Below are 17,608 nucleotides of genomic sequence, written 5' to 3' on the forward strand. Positions count from 1 at the left end.
TCTTCCGGCTCATTCCCATCCCAGCAAGCTCATTAGGACCCCAATCCTGGTTGAGTTAACTTCTGATCACAGCAGCCAAAAGCAACACTTAGGAGGAAATCAAGCCATCTACCCACGCTGTCCTTTCAAGTGCATTCTCCCTCTGCAGGGATAAAGTTGCAGACCTTCAGTGGTCTTTTCTCTTTGCGGTTTACTCTGCGGAAAAGAAGGAGATGAACAGGTGTTCGGCATATCAACCTTGCCCGCTCGGAAAAAAAAGCAATCAGAAGCCAACTCCCTGTGTTGTTTTTCCTTTGATCTGATCCCTGCAGTGTTTGTTTATTTTTTAGATCGGTCATATCCCTTAATTAATTGAGCATCCTTGTGATTGCTTAACAAGTATGCTTAACAATCTTAACAGGATTACCTAACAATCTTGTCCATGGCAGAGACTTTGTCCTGTGAGCAGTTCCACACCAAATTAAAAAAAAAAAGGAGTAAGCAGTCTGCCCTATATATAAGGTAGCAATAGCTGTGCCTAAGGAAGGCGTTTGCTATGTGTTCTCGCACGTGCTGACACTTGAACATAGAAGTTATCTTTTTGTAAAAGTAGTCTCTTTTTCCTTAAATAGTCGTCATAATTATTTTCTAAGCATAGGATACACTACATTTATTTCACCGGTTTGAGGACCTGCTTTCTGTTGTCCGTGATCTACGACGTTTCATGATTTACAAAGTGATTCCACCAGCCCATTTGCAAATATTTGGTGGTTGTGGAATAAGTTAAGAGAATTTATTAGTTTTGTCGTAATTAGGAAATTAAATAGGGCCTGCTACCTCCACTTAAAAGGGATTTCTCAGACCTTGATTTGCACAGAAAGTTGCTGAAACACAGCAACCGTCTACTACGGGGGTCTCCAACCGTGGCAACTTGAAGACTTATGGACTTCAACTTCCAGAATTCCCCAGCTAGCATGGCTAGATGAGGAATTCTGGGAGTTGAAATCCACAAGTCATAAAGTTGCCAAGGTTGGAGGCGCTTGCTGTACAATGTGCTTCTCTCATTTGCTCACAAGTTGGGTGGTGGGAGGTACACACATCTCAGGAAACAACTTGCAAGGGGATTCTGCTTCCCTCAGGAACGTGGGACCTCCACTTCCTGGAAGTTCAGGTTTGTCTTTCAGTTGGATCGTTATTTCAACTGAAGAGCAAGTCAGGCTAACGGAAATACAGGGCTTAATAATTTTCACACAGGCTTCGTGAAATAGCAAATAAAAAAGAGCTTATGGTTTATGTTTAAATCTGACTCACGCTTGGACTCTGTTGCCTCATTTGAATCTGGCAAGTAGGTACTAATGCTCCATTTAAGGAGGTTGATTCACTTAAAAATGTATTTGTCGAAGTATATTTCTGAAAGTCAGCATCTGCATTCAGATGTGCTTTCAAAGGATATTGGTTTGCCTAATTGACTGGTAAGAAGAAGATTGACTTCTTCGAGTTTGAGTCCTGTGTAACCACTGTAATGTGTGACTCTTGCAATGGCTGTAAAAAGGATGTCAAACCTTTTTTTTTTCCTCCAAATGAAGGGGATGTGCATTTTCATTTCATTGTATTGTCTGATTTCAATGTGCCTTCAACAATCAGCAGGAAATCTAGTAGCTACTGTATTATTTTGCACCAAAGAAATTGTTGAAATGTATAGAGATGTTTATCACTGCTCTGATACATTTATAAATTATTCTGAAGTTACTGAAGACGTTTAGGTTTTCTGTTTGGACCAGATCAACTTCCACAGACTTCTTTCATTTTTCCTTGTGATAAGCGGCAAGCTATCTTTCTATTATGCGGGCAATTCTGACTTCCTGCAAGCTTGAGGTATATTCTTACCTTAGTTGTGGTATCTGGAAGATCATATCCCTTCCTAGCTCTAAGCATCTGAAATACTCCATGAATGTAAAGCATTCCTCAGTGCTTGTTTAACAAGGTAGTTTAAGTTGCTATTCAGTTTGGAAGGAGAAGGCAGAGTTAGGCCAGCCCTTCTCTTTCCAAATGATGAGATGAGGAGTTTTTAATCTTGCAAAACATTCGAATGGACAAAGATAGATTGGGTCCTTAACAACATTCCTATTAAAACATTGTGGTAGCTTTTATCAGCCATAAAGGTAAAACACTTAAGAACCATTACACTTTATAAATAGTCCTCTTTGAAGGTGGCAAAGTCCTTGAGACAACCAAGTTGCTGAAGGCTTTCTCCTTTTTTAACAAAACGCTCTTTAAAAAAACAACAAACTTTGTATCGAGAGCCTATAATCTGTTTTGGCTATTCTGCAGTATTATTTCCATGATTATACAGCCTGCCTAGAACGGTGTTTCTCAATCTCAGCAACTTAAAATATATGCAGATGTCAACTCCCAGAATTCCCCAGCCAGCATGGCCATTGCAAAGGGTTCTGGGAGTTGAAGTCCACACATAGACAGTACTCTGCAGCAGTGTTTCTCAACCTCGGCAACTGGATGATGTGAGGACCAACTTCCAGAATTGGCCCCCACGTGATAACAGTATTCCAGTATTTGAGGGCCTGCCACAAAGAGGAGGGGGTCAACCTGTTCTCCAAAGCACCAGAAGGCTGGATAAGAAACGATGGATGGAAACTAATCAAGGAGAGAAGCAACCCGGAATTAAGGAGAAACTTTCTAACAGTGAGAACAATTAACCAGTGGAACAGCTTGCCTCCAGAAGTTGTGGGTGGCCCATCACTGGAGGCTTTGTCTCAAAATGTATAGGGTCTCCTGCTTGAGCAGAGGTTGGACTAGAAGACCTCCAAGGTTCCCTCCAGCTCTATTCTGATTCTGACTGATTTTCAAGTTGCCAAGGTTGAGAAACACTTCTCTAGAAAGTGAAATGTGAACTTTTTTTTGTCCTTCTGAAGACACCGTTAAATCTGTATCATCTGAGACACTTAAGAACGCACAACTTCCAGGTAACAAACAAAACAGCAAGCAAGTTTCTATGAATTAAGTTTGCAGTGTAAAATTTAGTATTAAGTGCTGCTTTCACTGAGTCCTAGATGCCATGACCACACAGAAACCAATCACATTTTCAAAAAGAAAAAAAGAAAAAATTCTTTCCTACATATTTTCTGTTACTGACCCATTCACTGCACCATCATAGCATACAAATCAAAATACAATGGGTATACTGGCTCACATGTCCAAGGTTGTTAGTTTCATATAAACACTCAAACTCGCATAACTACAATACAAAATAAGTATAAATTTGAAATGATTTTTTTTTAGGGAAGTGTTTTTAAACTTTTCCCATGGGTGGAAGATAATGCAAGGATGGATGTGCGCAAAAGAGCGATGTCCTTAAGAGTCTCTCACGTATTCTTTTCCAACGGAAACCACGAATCCTATGCCTACATTTAGTGTTTTAAGAGTTGTGAAAAGTGACTCAGAGACGTACGTTTTTAAACTTCGTCTGGGTAAAAAAAAAAAAAAAAAAAAGGATGCTCTTGAAAGCCACAGCAAGTAGCTTGGGTCAAATTACTTAAGGCCAACTTTGAAAGGGTGGCCCTATTGAAATTCACCACGAAACCCACTCAGCTTGGTCATAATAAAACTCTCCGATCTGGAAGGCTCCAGAAGCCTAGGTAGAAATGGCCTCTTCAGAAAAACTGAACGTTTCACGGGGCAGAAGTGTTCCACTGGCTGACTTGTGATTTCCCGTCAAGCTTCCCTTGAATGAAGTCCAAAGTTCAAAGCTACAATTAAGGGGCAAAGGAGAAATGGGACTAGCTTATAGGAGCCAGATTGCCTGGCAAGGATCCCTAACACTTGTTTCTTCTCGTACCAAAACAGTTCCACGTGGTTGCTGTCCTGCTTCTTTAAAAAAAAGGAAACCGTAATAATTACCAAATATTGCCCTAGTCTGCTAAATGCATTCATTCCTGCTGAAGCGGACTCCCATCAGAAGCCATAGGATCTGACACCACGGGGTTGGCCTGCATATAGAACCACTCGAGGCCAGAGGGGCTGGATTGGGTCCTCTCCTCAAAGTCCTGCAGTTTGGCTTTCCGTGTTGGCAACCCAGCCTGTGTGCACGTTTGGGCGCCTCTGTCGTCGCAGACCTTCTCCCAGGAAGGAGACGGTCACCCAAAATGGAAGCGTTGTTTGGATGACGCTTGGTTGCAGGGTCCAAATTTGCTACTCCTTGGCTTCCTGTTCGTTTCCTTCTGCAAGTCCATCTTCGCTCGCCTCCTTCTCTTTGCTGTGCTTGTTCTTTTTGTGCTTGTGTCGACGGTGGCTCTCCCCTTCTTCGCTCTCATGCTGCTTGCTGGTGGGGGAGTGGGAAAGAAAAACAGCATGAAGCTCTAACGCAGTGGTTCTCAACCTGTGGGTCGGGACCCCATTTGGGGTCGAACGACCATTTCACGGGGGTCGCCAAACCAGGCTCTCCGCCATTTTTTTCCCTTTTCCCTAGCTGTCCTACTCCCTCTTATTGGTGGCCACACCCACTTGGGGGTCACCACAACATGGGGAACTGTATTATGGGGTCACGGCATTAGAAAGGTTGAGAACCACTGCTCTAACGACAGATACGTGACAGGTTTCAATCTGGGTCAGTCACTGGAACCGGAGGTTTAGTCTTCTGAGCGTTTGGACTTGGGCTAGAGCCCATCCTCGGGGAAATTCTCTCTCTCTCTCCGGAATGTTCTTACCAAATTCTGGTGTGAGATAAGAGAGGTTCCCCCAGGATGGGCTCCAGCACAAGTCCAAAAGCTCACGCGACTAAACCTCCGGTCCTGGGGACCGACCCAGATTGGATTCCGCAACATTACGCTGGGACACGTATATCTGCCTTCCTTCGTGAAGGCTGTTGAAGCTGAGCTTTCTTAAGCCCTAACGCAGAAGAGAAACACTTCTTTAAAGAGATTCCACAGTATATTCGAATTCAGTAGCTCAGTGGGATAGGCAAGAAAAGTATTGCAGTCTATGAAAAGAACAGAAGTAAATAGACGTGTTAAATAGATGCCATTACTTAAAAACATTTTGCGCCATCAACTGGATAAGCCTAACTCGCCTTTCTTGCCTGCTCCCAGGATTCAAATAAAGTTAAAGAGAATACGTGAGTGTGGTCATCCCAAATGAGGCTGAAGTAACGGCAACCAGCAGGTTCCCAATGGAATATCTTGCCTCCTGGGGTGGTGGATGTTCCATCACTGGAGGTTTTTCAAAAATAGCCTGGATAATCACTTGACTGGGATGGTATAAGATTTCCTGACTCAAGCAGGGGGTTGGACTAGTAGACCTCTGAGGTCCCTTCCAGGCCTATGATTCTATGTTCTACCTTTTCACTGTGAGGGTCACCAATTCATTACCTGCTGTAGCAGAGAGATGTTTGCAACCGCTGCTATGGTCAGCCCTACAAGACAGACTAGCCAAAGAAACTAAAATGATAAGATAGACAGTCCTTGAGTGATGACCGTAATGGAGCCTACCTATCGTGGTTTGCAAGTTATGGTGGTCATAAAATGAGTTGTTCATGTGATTTTACCTTTTTTTTGCATAAATTTGAAGCAAATCACTCGGTCATTAAGCAAATCTTAATTGGTGGTTAGTATGCAGATCGATGGCTTGCTATGGATACAGTTTTGCCAAAAATCGGAAGTGTGTGACAGTCGTAAAACACTACCGTGTGTAAATATGTAAATGTGACCTAGTGTCCCAAGGGCAACAAGTGAGCACAGAGGAATTTTGAATCCGGGTCATAAGTAACTCTGAGGTAAGTCCAACTGGTCTCTTAAGTGACTGATCACAATCAAAGACTACCTGTAGTTCAGGACTACCTTCATTGTAAAGTTTTAGTAACTCCCTCCTCCTCCTCCCCTTCATATTCATGTAGGAACCAGACAGGGCCTGATGGAGGCATTCTCTCAAGTAGTTTCCTTGACCAGGCCTCAAGACTCTTATCCAGGGGTCTTCAAACTTGGCCCTTTTATGACTTGTGGACTTCAACTCCCAAAATTCCTCAGCCAGGCACATCTTGTGGGAAGGCGCTTGTGCCTGGCTGAGGAATTCTGGGAGTTGAAGTCCACAAGTCATAAAAGGGCCAAGTTTGAAGACCCCTGCTCTTATCTAACTGTTGTCTTGGCGATGGCTCTTCTTCCTGTCCTCCCTCTGCAGCTACACCTTATGGCAATGCTGACCAAGGGATACCCTTTGATGGAGACTCCAGACTTTTGAAGAATTTACTCCAAATCTGACTGAAAGATAGCCGCAATATGAGAGCAACCTTTATCTGACCAGAAGCTTTTAACTAGTGCAGTTTAGGTAGAGGTTTGTTTTCATTAACTCAAACTAAGTTTGGAATACAGTTCAGTGCTACTATGGTCACTAAATGGAGGGATTTGGCCTAAATCGAAAAGAGGAGCCAGCTGAGGAACAGGCAATGACCTACCGCCGTGACGATTTATGTTTGCTGCTCTCTTCTTTGTCTCTGTGCCTCCTTTCCCGGTGACGATCTTCACGCTCCCGGCTGCGATCTCTACTCCGGCGATAGTCGCGCTCAAAATCGTAACTGCGTTCCCGGCTATAATAACGGTATCTCTCATCGTCACTAGGAGAGAAAAATGACGTATAGGCATAAAAACCAAGAAGAACACGTGGACCACTTCTGAGTAACAGAATAACAGAGTTGGAAGGGACTTTGGAGGTCATCTAGTCCAACCTCCTGCTCAGGCAGGAAACCCTATATCATTTCAGACAAATGGCTGTCCAGTCTCTTCTTAAAAACTTCCAGTGATGGAGCATTCACCGCTTCTGGAGGCAGGTTGTTCCACTGATTAATTGTCCTAACTGTCAGGAAATTTCTCCTTAATTCTAGGTTGCTTCTCTCCTTGATTAGTTTCCATCCCTTGCTTCTTATCCTGCTCTCTGGTGCTTTGGAGAATAGGTTGACTCCCTCTTCTTTGTGGCAGCCCCTCAAATATTGGAAGACTGCTATCATATCACCCCTAGTTCTTCTCTTTGTTAGACTTTACTTTGTTGTTCACCTACAGACAGAATCTTGCCAGACTAAAGCAACTATCTGCATAAACATGAATATACTCCACGGATCAAGAGGCCATCTGGATCCTCTTCCTGCCTATCAGACATTCCAAGCTCCGCTGCCCCTTTGCCCCTGGAGGGGGGGCAGCCCTTCCCTCCTGGAACTCCAGACTACATCCCACCACATCAGAACAGGAATTGGGAGGTTATTTGGTGTTCAAGCTGATTTCTGATCTGGAGTAAGGCCACGTGTGGGGCCAACATCTTGATTTTCTGCAGGAGCACAAAAATCTGTGACATGCCTATACAGTGCAGGATCTAGCTGGGGGAAGACAGGAATTTCACACTCCGAATTTGAGAATCCAACAATAGGCATCCCCATTTTTAAAAGGCTAATCCCAGCAAACTATTTGGGAGGTCCAAGGAAGGGATGTGAGTAGCTTGTCTCCCAAAAGCTTCCTCTCCATCTCTACTTTTAAACCCAAATAAATTCTTTTAAAAGCTGAAAAACTGAAAGCCTATCATTATGGCCTCAGGTTGTCTCAACCTGGTTACTCATTTCTTGTCACTGTTCTTTATTCTTAGAATTTGCATTTGTGATATTTAGTGGATTTATAACATTACAGTGTCAAAATAACTTGACTCTGCTGCCAAGAAAAACTGAAGTCTGTACCTGCAATTATACTAAGCTTATCTCTTAGCAGCGATGAAATCTAACTTCCCAGCTCTTTCTACATTAGTTCACACTTTGTCTTACAACATGAAAGGGCTACATTCTTGTTTGAAATGCAAGCCAAGATCTTGGGTGCGCGGACTGTGGACCAGAAAGAAAGGACAGAAAGAAAAGAATGAATATGGATAGTCCTTGACTTACAACCATTCATTTAGTGGCCATTCAAAGTTACATTGCAGCAACTGATTCATATTTATGACCGTTGCAGTGTCCCGGGGTCACGTGATCACCTTTCACAACCCTTTGAAAAGCAAAGTTAACGGGGAAGCCAGATTCACTTAACAACTGCATTGATTCACTTAATAACTGTGGCAACTGTCTTGCTTAACAACATAAATGTTGGGCTCACTTGTGATTGCACATCGAGGACTAGTTGCATGTTGTTGTAATGAGTTAAGTTGCGACTCCAGCATCTGTTGCAAACTTGGAATTATGTAGCTGTACAATGACTAATATTGTGGAAGAACCCACACTCACTTGTTATATTCGCTCGTGGTGGGTGTCCGGTCCCGCTCTCTGTCTCTCTCTCTCCTTGAGCCCGAGTATTCCCAGTGGCTGCTGTCTGAAGCACTGGAGGCCTTGTCAACTGTGGTCACCCAGGGAGTGTGCGACGTCGAAATGGGCGGGTAGGTGATAAAACCTGAATCTAGAGAGGAAACAGGAGAGCTTTGCATCAGCTGGTTCGGACACTCCTAGAGGACATGAAATACTTCATCGCTAGCCTGATGGAGCTAGGAAAGTAGAAATAGTATCAGGTTTGTAAGGAAAGAGAATTTTTATCAGTGCGTTAAAACATGGCAAATATATTCAGCTCAAACTCTTATCAGGAAGAGGTTCTGTTCATGCAGAGCTCGGATCTCCAAACGTGGCAACTTTAAAAAGCAGGATTGGCTTGCTGGGGGATTCTGGGAGTTAAAGTCCACCAGTCTTAAAGTTGCCAAGTTTGGAGACCCCTGATACAGAGAAGGGCTAATCCTGCTCCTCTTTTTAGAAAGCGCCTTCCCACAAGATACGGGACAGGAAGATGAATATGATCAATGGTGAGCTACTGAATATGAATTATGAGCAGCGGTGATCTGATTCCTGATAAATATGTTGAATGTACCCTCCTTCCATTTTTTTTAATCTTGCACTGTAATAGGCATGTCACAGATTGTTGTGCTCCTCCAGAAAATTAAGATGTTGACCTTACCTAATGGTCTTACTCTAGATCAGAAATCAGCTTGAACACCGAATAACCTCCCAATTCCTGTTCTGTTGTGGTGGAATGTAGTCTGGAGTCCCAGGAGAGAAGGGCTGCCCCCCCTCCAGGGGGCGAAGGGGCAGCGGAGCTTGGAATGTCTGATAGGCAGGAAGAGGATCCAGATGGCCTCTCGATCCATGGAGTATATTCATGTTTATGCAGATAGTTGCTTTAGTCTGGCAAGATTCTGTCTGTAAGTGAACAACAAACTAAAGTCTAACAAAGAGAAGAACTAGGGGCGACATGATAGCAGTGTTCCAATATTTGAGGGGCCACCACAAAGAAGAGGGGGTCAACCTATTTTCCAAAGCACCTGAGGGCAGGACAAGAAGGTGATAGATCAGCAGCAACAGCCTGCACAGCTATAGTATCAGGCAGTCTCCAAGGATAATCCCAGTTGGGGAAAAAAACAAACCAACATAGATTCTCTTTTCTTGAGAAAGAAAGTGCAAAGTGTTAATACCACTTTACAATGCCTTGGTAAGGCCACACTTGGAATACTGCATCCAGTTTTGGTCACCGCGATGTAAAAAAGATGTTGAGACTCTAGAAAGAGTGCAGAGAAGAGCAACTAAGAGGATCAGGGGACTGGAGGCTAAACATACAAGGAACGGTTGCTGGAATTGGGTATGTCTAGTTTAATGAAGAGAAGGATGAGGGGGGGACATGATAGCAGTGTTCCAATATCTCAGGGGCTGCCCCAAAGAAGAGGGAGTCCAGCTATTCTCCAAAGCGCCTGAAGGCAGGACAAGAAGCAACGGATGGAAACTCATCAAGGAGAGAAGCAGCCTAGAACTAAGGAGAAATTTCTTGACAGTGAGAATAATTAACCAGTGGAACAACCTGCCTCCAGAAGCGGTGAATGCTCCAACACTGGAAGTTTTTAAGAAGAGACTGGACAGCCATTTGTCTGAAATGGTGTAGGGTTTCCTGCCTGAGCAGGGGGTTGGACTAGATGACCTCCAAGGTCCCTTCCAACTTTACTATTATTATTATTAAAGAAAGAAGCCTATCTAAGTTGAAAGAGGACCAAATTGGGATTTCCCAGTTGGAAAATATTTATAGCTACCCAATTCTGTTTTCTCAAGAGATAAGCCTATCTAAGCTTAAAGATAAACCCAGTGGGATTTCATAGGGGTTCCTTCTTTGTTTAAAGTGCCTCACCCACTCAGTCAGGTTCGGAGACAGCCATAGACACCGCTGAAAGGATCACATCTCTACACTGCTAGGAGTCACTATAAGGATTGTCCTCGACTCACGACCACTAACGAGCCCAACTTTTCTGTTGCTAAGCAAGACATTTCTCGAGTTTTGTCTCATTTTGTGACTTTTATTGCCACAGTTGCTGAGTGAATCACTGCAATTGTTAACTTAGTGACGCAGTTCTAAAATGAACTTGGCTTCTTCCCCACATTGACTTGGCTGGTCAGAAGGTCGCAAAAGGGGATCATGTGACCGCCGGGGGACACCGCAACCATCATAAATGTGAGCCAGTGGCCAAGCGTCTGAATTTGGGAATGCTGCAGCGGTCTTTTAAGTGTGAGAAACGGTCAGAAGCCTCTTTTTTCAGTGCCATTGTAACTTCGAACAGTCACTAAATGAAATTAGTCTTACTCAACACATCTGTTGGTACACAGCCTTTAGGGATTTGAATTACAGGCCAATAAAAATAAACTCCTTCAGGATGTAAAGAGGAGCCTTGGTGCTGTGTGGATGATACCTATCTGAGCCTCTTCATGTAGTCGGCTTATAGACATTTAATGATAAAGTCAGGCTCCCGTGGCTGAGCTTTTAGTGCGACAAACTCTTATTAGCCTTCAGGAGGGACGTGAAAAGCTGGTTCTGTGCAGAGGCATTGAGCTAGGATGGAAATGAATCCAGCAAATTGCCTCCAGAAGTTCTGGATGTGTCAACACTGGACGTTTTTAAGAAAAGAGTGGACAACTATTTGTCTGAAATGGTCTAGGTTTCATGCCGGAGCAGGGGGTTGGACTAGAAGACCTCCAAGGTCCCTTCCAACTGTTATTCTAAATTAAATCGATAGAGTTGATGGGAGGCTGTGGTTCTATGATGGAATATATGATGGTATTGGGGGATTTTGTGTGTTATATTTATTCCAATCTTATGGAATGTCATGAGCTGCGGAGGATTGTCATGTATGTGATAAGTGGCAATAAAAGCTTTCTGAACTAAACAATAAACCTCTTTTGGTCAACTCTTGCACACTTAAGCCCAGAAGGCTCGGAGGCTACACCAAGCGTAACAGAAGAGTAGCAGCCACCACCACGGTACAAGCATCAAGAGGGAAGAATCTTTTTGCCCACTTCAGACACAGCAATCCACTAGAACAGAGGTCCCCAGTCCAAGGACTGGTCCCGGTCCGCAGCCTGTTAGGAACCGGTCCATGCATGCACAGATCTAGGTAGCATATAAAACCATTCCCCCATCTCCACCATCACCACTGCTGCTGGTCCATGGAAAAAACTGTTTTTCTGAAAGCCGGTCCCTGCTAAAAAAAAAGTTAGGGGGCCGATGCAAGAACAAGGGTCTCCAGCCTTGGTAACTTTAAGACTTGTGGACTTCAACTCCCAGAATTCCTCAGCCAGCCAAGTTTTAAAGGTGCTACGGTTGGAGACCCCTGTACTACCAGCATGAACATGACTAAGCTCTCCTTAACATCTTCATTACTAGAACTTGCTTATCCGAAGATGCTTCTTGCTTGTATGTCATCCCTCATTAAGCAAATTAGAATTGTAAGCGGATAGCCAGAGCTTTCCTATCCAAGCAGGAGTTTAATTTCAAGCATCTATTCAAGCATGATGGGATCTTAGAATTTATTGATCAGAATTTTTTTTTCTAACATCTAACTAAAATTTGCCTTCTTGTATCTTTAGGCCAGTGATGGTGAACCTTTTAGAGACCGAGTGCCCAAACTGCAGCCCAAAACCCACTTATGCATCATTGGGTGCTGGGTGGGCGTGGCCCATTGGGTGGATGTGGCTTCAGTGGTAATGGCAGACTGGGTGGAACTAAAAAGTTCAATCAATCAATTCCAACTTTGCAAGATCTTTTTTTTCCCACAAGAAGTTGAAATTGACTGATTGATTGAACCTTTTCCTTTTTTTGCACACAGTGGTGGAGGCCTAAAGTGAAAAGGTTTTATAAAACCCAGCTGAAAACCTAGGACTGGGGCAATGTTGTGCATGCCCACAGAAAGAGCTTTGAATGCCGCCTCTGGCACCCGTGCCATAGGTTTGCCACCACTGCTTTAGGCCATTATTCCAGGTCCTCAACTATAGTGCAATGGAGAAGAATATTATATATCCCCTATTTTTTTCTTATTCACATGATCAGGTCCTTCAACCTCTTCTCTTGAGTTTTTAGTCCATTGATTCTTCAAGTCCTTCTCTGCAGCAGATCCAGTTTGACTGAATCCTTCTTAAATTTATGGCGTTGAGAAGCAGGCATAGTGACCGAGTGGGGCCAGGTGCAGTTAAAAGAAGATCTGAAAGTTGTTTTCAAGCAAACAGGCTGCCCATTAATCAAATTCCTTCAGAACTGGGCAGAAGAGAGGAATGGGAGAACAGGCATCTTCTACTTTACCTCACAGGCCTGACACTAATTTTAAATGAAGGGGAGATGTTTACAATCCCAAGCATTAAAATGTTTGACATCCTCAAAGTTGAAAAGCTGCTAGGATAAGTAGCTGCAACCCTGTCCCAGACCGTTACAACTATGATGAGTAAATCAGTTGTGCCTTCCTTATGCCAAAGAGGGAGGAAAATTACACAGCTATAGAAGCTCCACTATCTTGATGTAAAAAGTCCTCTTGTCCTACAAAACATTTTACTATTGCAGTGATGGACAAATTATTTACTCACTTCCGCCTGACCTTTAAAGAGATGGTTTGTCAGTTCCAAATGCCACTTCAGGGTAAAAAATGTCTCAGTGTCTCCATTTGCCACAAATCCTATTTCATGATAGATCCCGCTATGGCAAATGTTTCCTCCTTGGAGCCTTTGTCATTCTGTTCTTGACGAGTTCAGCTATACTATGCAGAGCTCACTGAACATTGTAATACATCTTGATGTCACAATGATCACCATATCTCTGATCCCCACTACGCCCTTCAGGATGAAGGCCACAAAGCTCTCAGTATGATTTCAAGATACCTCCTTGGGACATTAGACTTACAGGAGATGATTATCTATACATATACATCAGTTAGTATAATTAAAGAATCATAGTAGATCTTATTTGACACGGTATGGAATCCTTATGTTAACTTTTCCTTTTGAGGTAGTCCTCAGTTCAGAAAATTGATCACACAGAATTGCACAGAGCTAGGTATAACCTGCAACTGTTTTGCACAGAAGTTTCTCCTTTTTCTGCTACCTAAAAGGAATATTAGGGTTTTAGCCCGAATGAAGGGATGTGTAGATTTCCACACTTTCCTGATACAAATCGGTGATAACAGCTTGCCTAACATTAACACGCACGGACAGCGAAAAGTAAATGGCGATCCACTGGAATACAATTTGAGTATGTGTATGTGGGGTCTTTTTCAGGTTGCAAGAATAAGACATTGTGTGGAAAAGCGAAAATCCTTGCAAATAAATTCATTGACATGTTGAAGGAAGAGATTATTGCTAAGGGTCGAGCGCAGGTATAAGTAACATTACAAAACTCCAGTTTAACAACGGTATCCCAAGTGATTCCCTGAGGGAAGAAACAGGACCGAAAGGCCAGGATGCTCTACTAACTCTAGTTTGGCGGCCGATGGCTTCCCAGATCAACCAATGCAGGACAATCACAGAAGAGTCCAGAGCTGTCCCCCAAGAGCTGAACTGACCAATCCTCCTGACCCATCACGGGTTGTGCAAAACAACAATCCACTCCGCCTCTCTGCTGCAAGGCCTCGGAGGGGCTCACCTGTGGAGTTGTAGCCAAAGGGAGGTGGCTGCCGGTTGCTGTAGCTGGCTGGCTGGCTTTGAGGAGAGAGGGAGAGAACACACAAGAAGGGTTAGCAACTTCTATTCCCCATCATTAATTCAGGCTGAAAAATAAAACCACAAAGGAAAAGGATAATCCCATTCCCTCACCGGATTCCCTCTCTGTAAACGACGCTCTCCTTCCTTCATGGCTTCCTGTATTCTTTTTCTAAAGCCTGGCCAAACATATCTCAGTTAACCGATCCACTGGGACCAGCACGGTGGTGAGAAGCACTAAGCAATTCAAATACAGGTAGTCCTCGACATACGAGTACAACTGAGTCCAACGTTTCCATTGCTAAGCAAGTCAGTTGCTAAGTGAGTTTTGCTCTGGTTTACATCATCTATTCTATTCTATTCTATTCTATTCTATTCTATTCTATTCTATTCTATTCTATTCTATTCTTATTTTAATTCTATTTAATTCTTATTTTAATGCTATTCTGTTCTATTCTATTCTACTCTACTCTATCTTATTTTAATTCTGTTCTATTCTATTCTTATTTTAATTCTATTTTATTCTTATTTTAATTCTAGTCTGTTCTATTCTATTATTTTAATTCTATTCTATTCTTATTTAAATTCTATTCTGTTCTATTCTACTCTACTCTATCTTATTTTAATTCTATTCTATTCTTATTTTAATTCTATTCTATTCTATTCTTATTTTAATTCTATTCTTATTTTAATTCTATTATGTTCTGTTCTCTTCTATTCTACTCTATTCTATCTATTATACTCTACTCTACTCTATTCTATTTATTCTACTCTATTCTAGGCAATATACAGAATGACAAGAATTATTTAGGCAAAGTATGAAAAGAGAGTCATGAAAAGGATTAGGGTTAGGGCTACATTTAGGGTTAACCCTAACCCTTTATTGAAAAGACATATATGAAAATAAAAGACGAAATGCAAAATAAAGTACAGAACTTTCTTACTGAAAAAAAAAAACAACCCAAGAAAATGACCAGTATTGACCTGCTTGTTACAACAAGGAAGGCTAGAATGACATTTTAGCAGGAGTATTTAATACTTTGCCTGTTTGCCTTTTGGCGTTGCATATAATAACTAAGAAACGTGTGAAATATGAAGCGTTTCATACTTTGGTGCCCCATTTTTGGCATCCTATGGATTTCCTAAGGATTGTATAAAATGCCTAATTTCACACACTGACGGTTAACAGTGAACTGAACATGTGACCTGCTGGGTCATGGTTTCAGAGAGAAACCTTACCAGATCCCTCAATGCTTTCCATAACGGCAGAGCTTCTAAAAGAACTGGATGAGTTCTTAAAAATTCAGGGACCTATTCTGAGACGTATCTGCTGCCAAGCAAGAACATCCGATGAAAAGATGAAGCTCTTCAAAGAGCTTTGAAGATCTTCTTCTTTCGGAACCATGACATCTGCCTCGAAAGGAGCCCACGACAAACTGTACAGCACAGTCAAAACACCGGCAGCAGAACCCAGGGAATGCATTACGGCATTTTGCATTACACCACACAAAATGCTCTATGGTAATTTTGTATGTCATAAAGTGTTTTATAAAAATTGCCAAATTTCAACTCCTCAGGAGTCATGGATCTTGGATAGGGGAGCCTTCTGCAAGTTAGCCCATTCAAGGTCCTTGAGCTGAAAAGGTTTTTGTCCTGTCCAGTTAAAGGTTATCGAAGGGAGAGTTTTAATAGTATTCAGATACAAAAACTGAGCGAATGGCAAGAACCAGCAGCCACGGTGCCCATCTAATTCTCACTTACCCATCCAAAGTTGGAATCAAGAGAGCTGGTGGTGGAGCAAGTGGTGGAGGAAACAGCCCTGTTAATAAAACAATCAGTGATAATTGTTAGAAGACATGATGGCCACTGTATGTATGGCAAGCCCTTTTTCTCTGGGGACCACTGAAAAAGATCCCCATCTTTTCCTTTGTGTCTTATTCCAGTAATTGAATCACTTAACACAGGGGTCCCCAAACTTGGCAACTTTAAGACTTGGGGACTTCAATTCTGGGAGTTGAAGTCCCCAAGTCTTAAAATTGCTAAGGTTGAGGACCCCTGTTGTAGCGGATTTAGCTTTGCTGGCTGAGGAATTCTGGGGGTTGAAGTCCCCAAGTCTTAAATTTGCCAAGGTTGAGGACCCCTGTTGTAGGGGATTTAGCTTTGCTGGCTGAGCAATTCTGGGGGTTGAAGTGCCCAAGCAATTCTTGAAAATTGCCAAGGTTGAGGACCCCTGTTGTAGGGGATTTAGCTTTGCTGGCTGAGGAATTCTGGGGGTTGAAGTCCACAAGTCTTAAATTTGCCAAGGTTGAGGACCCCTGTTGTAGGGGATTTAGCTTTGCTGGCTGAGCAATTCTGGGAGTTGAAGTCCCCAAGTCTTAAAATTGCCAAGGTTGAGGACCCCTGTTGTAGGGGATTTAGCTTTGCTGGCTGAGCAATTCTGGGGGTTGAAGTCCACAAGTCTTAAAATTGCCAAGGTTGAGGATCCCTGACCTAACACACCCATGTCCAGGTGCCAGAAGTCAGCACAATGCACATTCCTCCAGTTCTGTCAACTGATAATGCTAAATGGGATAAGCCTAAGAGAAGTAGGACACCTGGATCTGGTGGCCAGGGATGGTGCCTTCATTGGGATGTCACCTGCAGCATTTGACTGATCCACATAAAATAAATCAGATCGAATCAGAGTAGGTCAGGAACATCTGAGGAACAACTTCATTTTGGTGGCTTCAGCGAAGAATTGGCCAGGACCACGGACAGGGGGTCCTAGACCAATGGACTTAATTGAGCCCAAAATTTCTGTTGCTTAGTGAGACATTTCTTAGGTGAGTTTTGCCCTATTTTACGGCCTTTCTTGCCACAGTTCTTAAGTGAATCACTGCACTTGTTAAGTTACTAACATGGTTGTTAAGTGAATCTGGATTCCCTGTTGACTTCGCTTGTCAGACGGTCGCAAAAGGGGATCACGTGACCGCCGGGACACGGCAACCGTCATAAATCTGAGTCAGTTGCCAAGTGCCTGGATTTTGATCACGTGACCGTGGGGACCCTGTAATGATCGTAAGTGTGAAAAATGGTCATAAGTCACTTTTCTGGTGCCGTTGTGACTTTAAACGGTCACTAAATGAATTGTTGCAAGTTGAGGACTGCCCGTGCAGATTCTGGAAGGGCTTGGCTGTCTCAAATGAGAAAAAAATGGCAAAAGACCACGCCTTAAAAAAGCAGGAAAGGCTTGATCTGCCAAATCTCACCAAATCTCAATATTGCTAACTCCGCAATCTCCAGATCCTGAGTAGCTCAGACTGGGACAAATTGTTCTCCCCTGCTTTTCTAGGAAAGAGCCTTTACTTCCAAGAAACTAATAATGGTTATCCTACACACTGTATATGTGCATACGTGCAGAGAACTACACACGTCCCCTTTACAACCCAGTTTAAAATTAGCTAGGATAAAGATCGCAAAGACGTGTGTGTGCGTGAATCTAAATCAAAATGGGAACCTTTTGAAAAAGTCACTCTGATGCTTACAGGGGGGATGTGCTTTACGGTGTTAAGAGAAATGTCCCTTATTTCTTTAGATAATCTCAGAAATGCTAAGGAGGACCTGACTTTAGTCCTT

The 17,608-nt window shown here is 42.9% G+C and overlaps 1 protein-coding gene across 1 annotated transcript in view; it reads right to left on the reverse strand.

Annotated features, from left to right (window-relative positions):
* Positions 1-2,994: 2,994 nt before the first annotated feature.
* The window catches only part of LOC120299625 (pre-mRNA 3'-end-processing factor FIP1-like), a 47,092-nt gene continuing 32,478 nt past the window's right edge, over positions 2,995-17,608 (reverse strand). Inside the window, exons 11-15 of the mRNA XM_039324608.1 lie at positions 15,755-15,812; positions 13,938-13,993; positions 8,240-8,408; positions 6,440-6,598; positions 2,995-4,315 (exon numbers count right to left, since the gene is read on the reverse strand). Coding sequence (XP_039180542.1) covers positions 4,186-4,315; positions 6,440-6,598; positions 8,240-8,408; positions 13,938-13,993; positions 15,755-15,812 — 572 coding nt within the window. The 3' untranslated portion in view covers positions 2,995-4,185. The remainder of the gene's footprint in view (positions 4,316-6,439; positions 6,599-8,239; positions 8,409-13,937; positions 13,994-15,754; positions 15,813-17,608) is intronic.

The sequence above is a fragment of the Crotalus tigris genome, unplaced genomic scaffold (genome assembly GCF_016545835.1).
Source record: "Crotalus tigris isolate CLP2741 ecotype Arizona unplaced genomic scaffold, ASM1654583v1 scf7180000024303.721469, whole genome shotgun sequence".
In the NCBI taxonomy this organism is placed as follows: domain Eukaryota; kingdom Metazoa; phylum Chordata; class Lepidosauria; order Squamata; family Viperidae; genus Crotalus; species Crotalus tigris.